The sequence below is a fragment of the Dreissena polymorpha genome, chromosome 8, assembly GCF_020536995.1.
Source record: "Dreissena polymorpha isolate Duluth1 chromosome 8, UMN_Dpol_1.0, whole genome shotgun sequence".
Taxonomy (NCBI): domain Eukaryota; kingdom Metazoa; phylum Mollusca; class Bivalvia; order Myida; family Dreissenidae; genus Dreissena; species Dreissena polymorpha.
Genome location: NC_068362.1, coordinates 53,758,827 through 53,771,326, shown reverse-complemented (window position 1 = coordinate 53,771,326; position 12,500 = coordinate 53,758,827). Strand labels below are relative to the sequence as shown.

The window sequence follows — 12,500 nt, the reverse complement described above, 5'->3', positions numbered from 1 at the left end:
GTTACGCGACTTGCAAACAAACTCTATCTGTACTTAATATTCAATACGATAAATACCATTTATCCATGACGTGAAACTTTAGATGACTTGTAAATTAAAACACATATTATGACATCATTTGATAAAAGACCAAAGCTATATTATTTAAATGCAATCTTGACGATTTCTCTCAATATGCGTTTTACGCTAAAATGGAAAGTACGCCCTAGTTTTAAATGATATAATTTGCCGAAATCTGGCTGAATATATTCCTTCAAGGCTTGGGGCTTCAGCAGATGAGAACTGCGTGGTATCTATGCAAAAACACATAAGAAGGAGGCATGGATTGGGTTTTGAAAATTTATGTTTACATTTTGCATATATCATTACCAAAAAGAACGAAAATAAACAGACATTGACACACGTGAATTGTCGGAGATGTTTGCAAAGCTGTTAACTTTAAGTCATGTATCATTGATCAAAATTTAGTTCAAATTTATGAAAGTCTACACATAATTGAACTATAGGCAAAAAATATTAATATAATGGTTTAGATTGCCTAACTGACGTATAGTTCTACCTGTATGAATCAATTGCTTTACATTAACAATAATTTTCGAACAATAAAAAACAACAGCAAAAAAACAAATAAGCTGGCAATTAACTAAGCTTCAGAACGGATATAATTATGAAACCTCAAAGTTCAATGAAAATGATTTAAAATGCATCAGAGTGGGCATAAATCAGCTGTTATAGTGAGCTTTTAAGTTTATAAATAAACTGCACTCCTGTCATATCTTGACATCTTTGGCACTGCACCGGGTCATATTATGTTTTCATTAACATGTGGAGTGTAAAGTCGAATTTCTCCGCCAAAACGAGCTCTTTTAAGAAACTTGGCGGATAGTTACTCGGGGACATTGGTTGATATCATTTTCGGTGCAAAAACTTTTTCACTGGCAAACCTTTAAAGAAATCTGTAAATGAAGTGCAAAATAGGGGACAAATCCCTGCATCGGCGACTTCAAATATTTAAATAAATCCTGAATAATAATAACCAGGATGTTTCTAACATACATGATAATACATCCTTTGCATATAACAAAATATATTTTAAATTCAAAAATGCATTTAAACAATTATAGTACTGGATTAACTTACCCTACCGAAATTCAGCAAAATGTATCGGAAACTTTTCCAAGCACGTCCAACTTTTCACATCATATCGAGTTTCCGGGGATGGCAACGCGACTGGATCAGAACCGTGAGTGGTCTGACAATAACATAAAAAATTGTACTAATGCATGCTGTAAAAATGGAGCAAAACATGCGATGATGACGTATATTCTAAAGAATTGCAATTAGAGTTATTCAGATATTTTTGTAGTTATTTCTATCGCATGTGCTTTTGCCACAGAATACACGATTCCACAATTTCAACCATTTGAATCAAGTGCAGCAAAAAATGCGATGATGAACATATTGTTGCTAATTGTAGTAGCAGAGGTAATGTTAGAAGCTTAAAGTGGTAAATATCGTAGTTATGCAATAAATAGTGTCGTCCTAGATCAGCCTGTGTAGTCTGCACTGGCTATTCATGGACGCTTTCCACCTTAACTGGATTTCCACTTAGAAAAAAATTCGTTTAAACGAACATTTCCATAACATCAGAAAGTGTCGTCCCTGATTAGCCTGTGCGGACAACGCAGGCTGATCTGTGACGACACCTACCGCACATGCATTTAGCCCAGTTTCCCCTAAATGCGACTCCATCAAATGCTGAGACGTACCTACGCTACAGTTGTCATGCTTCCATCCTGCAGCGCATTGGTTATTTGGACAAGATCCGTTTAAATGGCTACAAGTTATGTTGTTGTGGCAGTGGCATACGGATGAACAGTTAACACCAAATGTGCCTGGATGGCAGGCGTTAAGTGTTGAAAAAAACGTAAGGATTAATGTGTATACGTTCTGATTTCATTTTTATTACGGCCAATGGTGTGTTTCGAGAAGTATGGTATCATCTGTGGAATGTATTTCGTTTTAGAACAAACACAGATATATACTGTTACATATTGTACCTGATATAAATATGTCCTTCATGATCTAACCGACCGGTTTAGGGTCGTCAGATGCGATACATGCAATAAAGACTTACTATTTGTGACGTAAAGTTTAACACCCGGTTTTACAGTGCAATAGCGTTTTATTGTATTTCGATATTATACTGGTTTCATTGCATAAAACAAAACTAAATTGAACATAATTGAATATTACTAAAAAGATAAGAAACAGATTTTTCAGAACACACCACTATGTACACAGTTTTTGTAGTTGCGTAATTTTGGGAGTCTAGTTTAAACTAATTTATTTAAGCTCGATTGCATCGAAAGCCTCTGGCTTATTGAAACGCTCTCGAGTCCGTTTCCTGGGCCTAAAACCAGTACTTGGTGTCTTTGGGGGAAATCTAAAGAACAATCTTATGTGCACTGTATCTGTATGTGAATTCCATAGACACAATAATAATAAACAGCAAAAAACTAATTAATTCAGGGTACATTGAATATTGCATTCATTGCATAACTTTGGAAATAAATATAAAACTAATAGTCAAAATAATTATATTTTTGTAAGTGTAATTTGCAGATTATTCCGTATTTACACAAATTATATATTTGTTTGACGTTTGAGTTTGTATTTCTTTCATATCAATTGAGAACTTACTTTCATTGCATGCCATTCCATTCCATCCGTCTTCACAGTTCCCATTCCAACATGCACCTGTTACACTGTCGCATGAGCCCACACGGCAATGACATTGTTTGGAACAGTTAACGCTGTAACGTCCGAGTGGGCAGTCTGATAGGACACAGAAGTGTGTGATATTGTCATATTACGGTAAAACGAAGGAAACATGTGTCCTATCAGAAATATATTCCCTTGAAGGGACTTAATTCGAGAATATACACTAAAACATAAGATAAACAAGTTTTGATTTTAGGTCAAACATTGAAACTCAAACCACATCGTTATTTTAAATGCTCATTTAATTTTAATGTAATAATAAACTTGAGGATACACGAATGATGTCAAATGTCTGAATTCACCTTAACGTAAGTATTTTACTAGCGAAATGAATAGCAGCATTTTCATCAGTTCCGTAATGATTAAATCTTTTCATGACATTTAAAAGGATTTTATGCATGTGCGTAAAGTTTAGCCTGTGCAGTCCACAGGATGAAGTCTCTTTTTAGCGAAAATCAAGTTTAAGCAAAACGCGTCAACCCTGATTAGCCTTAACGGACTGCACATGATAATCTAGTGCAACACTTAACGCAAACGCATTAAGACCGTTTTGTGTTATATCGTTGCTCATGTATTAACCAACACACTTGTGTAGGAGTGTGTGCTGAGAATGAAGAATACTAATTAATGTTTTATATATGTTTACTGCATCTGCGTATTTCCTGTAATGCACAATTGTAGGGCTTGAGTAATCATTATTAACTGTAAAGAAGATGTTCTAGGGACATGTTTGCGTGTGTTGTAGGTTTAATCTGCAATAATACACGACAGAGCTGGGCTGGACGTCTATAATCGGCCCGCTGTCGAAATAACGACCCGAGGGCCTTTGGCCCGGTGGCCATTAAGCGGCTAGGGCCGATTATAGACGTCCGGCCCAGCTCTGTCGTGTGTTATAGTTTAGATTACATATTATACTTTCTTATACAGAACCAGCTTTCCGTACTTGTATTTTCATTCAATTGTTTACTCAATTTATGACGTATATCATGTGACGTAATTTCTGTGAATAAAATCACCAGTTTTATCTAGACTCTCTGGATTTTTGGGACAACAGTTCGGACGTGAAGAGTTTTTATTTAAAAGTTTAATATTTTTTAAGCATTGGACGAATCCAAAACGTATTTAAGATTGTGTGTTTGTCATGCATAATTGCAAGCTTCGATAGAAATAAAATTATTTAGTAATCGCCCCGACAAGTCATTCGATTTTGTAAATCGTGTTTTTGGTGACAGAGGTTAGCATTCGCTAGACTTGTTTAAAAAAGGGTGATTCAAATTAAATATAGATAAACGGATAGAATAACAGAAAACGGATTGCACATCGTGGTTATTGTATTATTATAAGCATCGGATTAAAGTTGTCATAGAGGTAAGTGTGTCTTTTACTTTTTAAATTTTGCTGTTTGGGGAATCCTGTAAAAGCTCAAATAGAGGCATCAATTTAATTTGAAGCAGAGTTTCAGTTTCAATCGATATCTGTATTATCCAAATTGCGTGCTGCCTTTCATTAAATAATATAATTATGATTGATTATTTCGTTGATTTGTGGCTAAGACTGAATGTGGACGCCATGTTTTCCAGTTGAACGTCACGCGCAAACATTCTGAAGGACCGATTATAAATAATCAGCCCATCGCGTGATGGCCGATTATTTATAATGACCCCGCAATGGTGATTATGGCATGAAAAACTGTACAAATTTGTTACTATATATAGTAAGGTATGTGTTATTGTTTGATATGTAATCAGATAACGACAGAAACATTAATTACTTCATAATGTTTTGCTGTTATTGTAAATACACGTTTACTGCATGAAATAGTCTGACATTTCAATTAAACATTGAGGTGTAATTTATGGATTGAGTTGACAATACACTTTCATGGGCGTTACCTGTTGGTCTGTATATCACTATCTCGCATATTGTCATATAATAGCCACTGCCACTGCCCATAACCCGTACAAACTGTATTTCACGTGGAGGATTTAACCACTTCTCCGCAACGGTATCATGTTTAATTGTGAATTGTTCGTCCTGAAGAAATTCTGTCATCAAACCCATTGACACTGTTATATTGGCAAACTGCACAAAATCTGCAAAGAAGTATTGATTGTTACTACATTTAATAAAACATAAACATGTTATAGGGCTTTTTAAGTTTAAATATATATGAACTCCGTGTAACATAATTGTTTATATGGGCGCGTTAAATTAAAAAAACAACGCGTATAATGACAAAATGCATGCAAGAGCACGCTTAATAGAAACTACGTATATGGTTTATGCAAACAAAAACATTATGCATACTATCGCTTCGTCCCAGAACAAGAACTTTTTCCACAATATACGTCTTGTTCAGTGTCAATTGCACCCACGATGGTCTGGCTAGTGCGGCGCAACATTTACAGTCGTTAGCGTCTTGACGTAATGAGCCCTGGTTGACTTTATCTGCGGTCCAGTTGTCCCATAGAGTACCATTCGATGTCACAATAACGGCCGAGCTAGGGATCTGGATGCGGTCTGATTTGAACAAACAACAGTATGATTGCTATATTACAAACACAATTATAAAATAAGTGCTACGATTGTGTTCGTTTGATTTTCATATAGTTATTCAAAACGTTGTTAAAATACCTTGCTCCCTGTATCTTTACAAGCCTCACAAGTGCACGTGCTGCATTGACAAAACATTGTCTGCCGTTTATCACTTATAAATAGATGGCTTTGAAAGGGGCCTTTCCACAGATTTTGGCATGTATTGAAGTTTTCATTAAATGTTTTACATTGATAAATGTAACCATCGGATCTAAAAAGCTTCCATAAAAATCAAGAATAAAATTTTTAAAAAGAAAACAAGTAGTTCTCAAGAGGGCTCGATAGTTTTACAAAATATAACGACACCAACAAAACTCTCAAAATTATTCAATCGTTTTGCGTTGCAACACTTTATAATATTCAGGTTTTTAAATCGTCAAAAGATGCATATAATGACGAATTTAGAGCATGGTAAATGTTCAGTATTACCGTTTCCTCACAAATATCATAACTTAAACGAACATTTGCGAATCTGAAAAAAACATGTTTAATTTTGTCAATTAACCAAAACGTGAAAAGGCCCCTTTACATGCACAATTATCGCAACTATTGATTTAATTGCCAGAAGAAACATTAATCATATTGTGTTTTGTATTCTGGCAGTAACCACTCATTGTTTTCTGTAGACAATTAATTTAATTAAAATTGAGTTAATCTGCAACACATCATTTGCGGAGCTTTTAAAATAGTTCCGGCATACAATAAATACAGTAGTTTCAGTGCTCATCCTCTTTTAGTAAAATGGTAATATTCATTAACAGAGCTGTTACATTAAAAAGTTATGTACTTTCTATTTACAGTAGCTGAAACCAACTAGAAGTGATTGTATTATGAGTATCGTAATCATGGAATTTATTTCAATCAATTTTGTTGTAAAACATCTTCTCATTTATATAGTGAGTGTAGTTTAAAATTGTCAACCATGTGTTTGACTCATGTTGAAAGCAGGGACGTGATTGTTAAAACTTTGTTGCGAACATTTCATGAGCTTATATTCCTTATAACAAACCTTGTAGTTTCCGACGAAAATCATAATTATATGTATATAGTTGTATAAATGTACATAAAAAGAGCGTGTTTGACTCATGGGCATTATTTTAACCAAACATAATAGTAGAGAACCACTAATCACTACTCGATGCTACGCACGTACTACTACTACTAATAGTACTACTAGTACTACAACTACTACTACTACTACTACTACTACTACTACTACTACTACTACTACTACTACTACTACTACTACTACTACTACTACTACTACTACTACTACTACAACTACTACTTCTACAACTACTACTACTACTACTACTACTACTACTACTACTACTACTACTACTTCTACTACTACTACTACTACTACTACTACTACTACTACTACTACTACTACTACTACTACTACTACTACTACTACTACTACTACTACTACTACTACTTTAACTAAAACTACTTCTACTACTACAACTACTACTACTACGCCAGCAATACAAACAGCGATAACTATAGCTGCGACGCAACCACCAACAACTCCAGCGATCATAAACTTATTACTCCCTCTTTTCTCTTCTTGCGCTGCAATTTGCCAGTATATCTACTCAAGTGCAATTTACATATAATAAAGTGCTTGTGCTGTGTCTCTTATCAACGTGAGTAATTTGTAAGATGCAACTCAGCATGGAACAGAGAAGGTGAACAATGAAAACAATTAATCTTTACGTTTACAGAAACCGTTATCCATCATGTATCCATCGTGACATTGAGAAGACATTGCGCAGGATCCATCGATGTGATGACACTTGTCACAGTGACAGTCCATGGAGCAGTTTTGTCCGTATGATCCCGATTCGCAGGCTATAATGATATATTGAAATGTACGTATGAGCCTCGTTCTGGGTAAACTGGCCTTAATGCATGTGCGACAAGTGTCGTCCCAGATTAGCCTGTATAGTCCACAAAGGATAATCAGGGGCAACTTTTTCCATCTAGACTTTTACCGTTCAGAAGATTATTCCTTTAAAGGGCAATTACCCTAAAATCGGAAATGATAGTCTCTGATTAGTCTGTGTGGACTGTACAGGCTAATCTAAGACGAACCTTAATGCACATGCGTTAAGCCTAGCTCATATATATGATATAATTCACAGTATATCATAGAAATTAATTATTGATAACAAGGACCTTATATTTGGTAACAGCACCACTATAATGTAAAGTAATCTGTTTGCGATATTATACCCACACGACTACAAAAACGACTACAAAACGTTACAATTTGCAGTTTAACTTTGTACATTTTAACCCCCTCTACAGTTACTATAAGTCCACTCAGTGCCACATTCGTTATTAAGACAGTGAACGGAATCATAGTTATATATAGCCTCATCAAAGCGATTGCAGAGAGAGAGGAGCAGTTGTACAAAACATGCCTTGATCGCAAGATGTGAACGTCCAACCCACAAAATTAACATTGCTTATTTATATGTTAGTAGTTTGTGTTGATCAGAATTTGAAAATAATACATCGCTTTGTGTGAGACATCGTGATAAAAGGTTGTTTTATGTACACATATTAATAAACAGATACTCGATTATTCATCCGACACCAATCGTCAATTGTGTTTCTTACCAACACTACAGTTACTAGTAGTCCATCCAGGTGCACATTGGTCACCAGGACAGTTGCCTGATACATGGTCACAGCTTGCCCCATGTAGACAATGGCAGGGGGAGGTGCAGTTAAGACCAAACATACCTAGACCGCAAGCTGTAAACCACATTTCAATAGTTGTTATTCGGAACTCTCCAGTCTGGGTTTTTCCGATATTTGAGCACGCGCGGTAGGTACAAACAAAAGCTGACTAGCGTATTTTAAAAGAGAGTGAATCAATTATTTCTCTTATCGCTGAATAGTAAACACCGCTTTTCTGCTCAAACTTTCATTATAGTTGATAAAAATACCATGATTTAATCATTTTTCTTGAGATGAACATATCTCGATCGTGTTTAATTTGTAAGAATACTATGTAACACGATATAATGCTGCATGTACATGTAAACAGCTTCGGTCACGTAACTATGGCATTGCATATACTGTGCTTAGGCCTTTGCATACAGTTTTAATGAAAGTTTGTTAACGAAACTTCCAAGATATTGACCCCATCGTATATATATTATATTATTCAAAAATATTTTATATCATACAGACAATCACCAAACATCAAAAACCTTACTATCGTCAGTCCATTCTTAGTAATAGAACAAATATATCGTTCCATATCAGTTTGATATTGATATGTCTACTGATATAGCTCTATTGTGATATTTTTCTTTAATCTAATCTGAAAAGTAAAGAAAATCATTCGCTGAAGACTAAAACCTTAAGATTAGAAGGCACATCACTAACGAGCTTTACCATAGATGACTTTAATTTGCTATATCTATAACGCATGTCGAAAAAAACAAGAGCATGAATAATGTTTTTCAGAAAAAAATATTGCATATGTCAAGCCGTTTGTATAGGTCCCTTCATTACCATACAGCTGACAAAGTCTGTGTTTCATGTATTTTAAGGATGTTAGCTACTGAACCCATTCGTATAGGTGGCTGTACATCTGAACGGTGTATTTAGACTTTAATCCTGTATTAAACGTTTGATATACATGTATATCAGTATTAGATTTGTTTTGTGTAATTATTAATAATAATAGTAATAGTAATAACAACAAAAGCCTTGAATTTTGACATTTCCTAAAAGAAACATTAATGTCGTTTCAATACTTATTATCCACTACTGAATGGGAAGTAAATCGGATATCGACGTTACTGGTCATTACTGTATTCATGACAATGTTTGTACTTCCCGCGCGCGCTCAGAAATCGGAAAAACCCTATACGCGCGAGTTCCGAATTAAATCTAAATACATTTAAACATGGAATTATTTTTCTTACATGTAATGTACTTTATAATACTTTAAACCCCAATGACAGTCATCAAGCTTGTCGAAGTAAATGTTTGCCGTCTACAGTATCAGCCAAGGGCCCGTAGGCCTGCATGTAAAGCGACACTTAAAGTGTATCTTTAAGAGTTATCACTATCACATGTGTGTTAAAATAAATATTAATTCACTGCGTACTTAAATGTAAATATAATCCTAGATATTGATCCGTGCGGACTTGAATCACAAAGTACTTGTGTCCGGTATCTGCCAAGTAAACTTAAATAAAGAAACAGAAAACAAGACTGATGAAATAGTAGGAATTTATTGTTTGCCTTGATAGACGTTTCATACAAATGTTCTTTAAATTGCTACATCCGCTGGCATGGTATATCATAAACAATATTGAACTTTTAAATACAATATCGAAGAAAGTACAACTTTCTCCTCCTTTAAAATTTATTGTAACGACCGATATATTTGTTTTACATTTAATGATTAAACAATAACCTATATCGACATTTCTTAACTGTACAGTTTATAATGTGTAGTACAGTTTTGCAATATAGCAGTCATATTTATTTATAAATCGTCACAACAGTGCTAGTTAAAAATAAGAACGATTTATTAAATTTAAATAAAACATGTATAAACAAAATAACTAGTAAAGCTGCAGTGTTTTAATCAACTAAATGAATCCCGTTCTGAGAAAAACGGGGCTTACTGCATGTGCGTTATGTGACGTCCTAGGTTAGTCTGTGCAGTTTGCGGACTGCTGATCTGTAACCACACTTTACGCACATGCATTGGGCCCAGTGTCCCCAAAAAGCGACTCAATTAAATGCTGAGACGTACCTACGCTACAATTGTCATGTTTCCATCCAGCAGAGCTTTGGTTATTTAGAAAAGATCCGTTAAAATGGCTACATGTTATGCTGTTGTGGCAACGGCATATGGATGAACAGTTAGCACCAAATGTGCCTGGATGGCATTCTTTAGTTCTTGAAAAAAACCTTAGGATACGTTCTGATTTCATTTTCATTAGGGCTAACGATGCTTCGAGAAGTGTGGTATCATCTATGGGATGTATTTCGTTTTAGAACAAACACAGACATAATGTTATAAATTGTACCTGATGTTAACTTTTTGTTCTTCATAATCTAACCGACCGGTTTAGGTTCGTCAAATGCGATACATACAATAAAGATTATACGGTTCGGTAACTATTTGTGACGTTAAGTTTTAACATCCGGTTGCACTGTTGAAACTGGTTTGTATTGAACAAATGCATTGAACATGATTTATTATTAAAAATGTAAGACACAGATTTTTTCAGAACACAACACAACGTATACGGTTTTTGTAGTTGCGTAATTTTGGGCGTTTAGCTTTATATTCAAGAATTGTGCTTTTAAAACATTGACTGTGCAAACAGTGACTGTACATTCTTTCATATACAGTTATGGTGATTAAAATGTATGATACAAGATACGAAAAGGAAAATCCCATTTCGGGACCAATATGATAATAATAACTAACCAGAAAACATCAAATTGAATATGGACCGTAGTGTAGCGTCTCTTATGTGCAATACCTCTCCGTATGTGAATTCCATAAACACAATCATCATATACAGCACAAACACTAATTAATTGTGGGTACATTGAATATTGTTAATTTGTATTATTTACATAACTTTGGAAATAAATATAAAAAAGTCAAACAAATTATATTTTTCGTGAGTGTAATTTGCAGAGTATTCCGTATTTACATATATTGTGTATTTCTTTTACGGTTGAGTTTTTATTTCTTTCATATCAAATGAAAACTTACTTTCATTGCACGCCATTCCTTTCCATCAGTCTTCACATATCCTGTTCCAACATGCACCTGTTACACTGTCGCATGAGCCCACATGGCAATGACATTGCTTGGAACAGTTAACGCTGTAACGTCCGAGTGGGCAGTCTGATAAGAAACAGAAGTTTTTGATACTGTCATATTTAAGAAATAATATTTTTCTATCATGGTTTGTTGTCGAATAACGCACAGTAAGGCGTAAAGATGCGTAGGAATTAAATTACGAGTGCAAAGCACGAGTGATTTGATAACACGCATCTATACAACTTACTGTTGTTATTCGACAACAAACCATCATAGAAAAATATTATTTCGATTCTTTCACGATTCTAATTGATTTGGTTCAAGTTTTAGGACGTGAACTATAATTTTCAATACTCCGCCCTCCTTAGTACAAAGTTCACTATTTAGTGACGTCATTGAATTGTACAAACATATGACGTCGTTTTCATTTACAAATATTTCGCAAATGACGTCACATTCATTGAAAACAACACTCGTAGAAACTTAATGACGTCACGTTTATTGATGCTACTGAAAAGCTGACATGCTTTAAATGTTTTCTGAATTACGTTTCCTAACAAATAATATTCTTTGTAGGCGTGGTTATGCCAATAATCGCCAAATATACAATTAGTTGTTTCATTACACTTATATACATGCTACATTTATAACATTTCTTTTAGAGCGAGTTTTAGCACGTGCATTTTACTGCAATATTTTCTTTATTTATTCGGAACTATTTTCGAAACATAAGTTATTGCAGAATAACCCACTCTTGATTTCCTTCTTTGTCTATAGAAAACAAGTCACGTGCCGTGTTAGAATATGGTATAACGAATGAAACGTGTGTCATAAATTACAAATATATTTGCTTGAACAGAGGTATTCGAGAATATACACTAAATCACAAGATAAACAAGTTTTGATTTTAGATCAAACAAACAAACTCAAACCACTAAGTTATTCTACATGCTCATTTCATTTTAATGTTATAATTAACTTGAGGATACAAAACATGATGTCAAATGTCTGAATTCACCTTAACGTAAGTATTTTACTAGCGAAATGAACACACCATATTCACCAGTTTAATATTTATTAAATCTTTTCGTGACATTTAATGAACAATGGCATCGCTCTGGGAAAATGATTTTATGCACGTGCGTAAAGTTTAGCCTGTGTAGTCCACAGAATGAAGTCTCCGCTTAGCGAAAATCAAGTTTAGGCAAAACGTGTCAATCCTGATTAGCCTGTTTGTGGGAGTGTATGCTGGAAATATAGAATACTAACTAGTGTTTTATTTATGTTTACTGCATCTGCG

At 34.5% G+C, this 12,500-nt stretch overlaps 1 protein-coding gene across 1 annotated transcript in view; it reads right to left on the bottom strand.

The window, feature by feature from the left end:
• LOC127842977 (multiple epidermal growth factor-like domains protein 10) overlaps positions 1–12,500 on the bottom strand; it is a 33,226-nt gene that overhangs the window by 9,802 nt on the left and 10,924 nt on the right. Inside the window, exons 4-9 of the mRNA XM_052372791.1 lie at positions 11,150–11,284; positions 8,008–8,145; positions 7,099–7,233; positions 5,092–5,304; positions 4,677–4,877; positions 2,704–2,838 (exon numbers count right to left, since the gene is read on the bottom strand). Of these exons, the coding sequence (XP_052228751.1) occupies positions 2,704–2,838; positions 4,677–4,877; positions 5,092–5,304; positions 7,099–7,233; positions 8,008–8,145; positions 11,150–11,165 (838 nt within the window). The 5' untranslated portion in view covers positions 11,166–11,284. The remainder of the gene's footprint in view (positions 1–2,703; positions 2,839–4,676; positions 4,878–5,091; positions 5,305–7,098; positions 7,234–8,007; positions 8,146–11,149; positions 11,285–12,500) is intronic.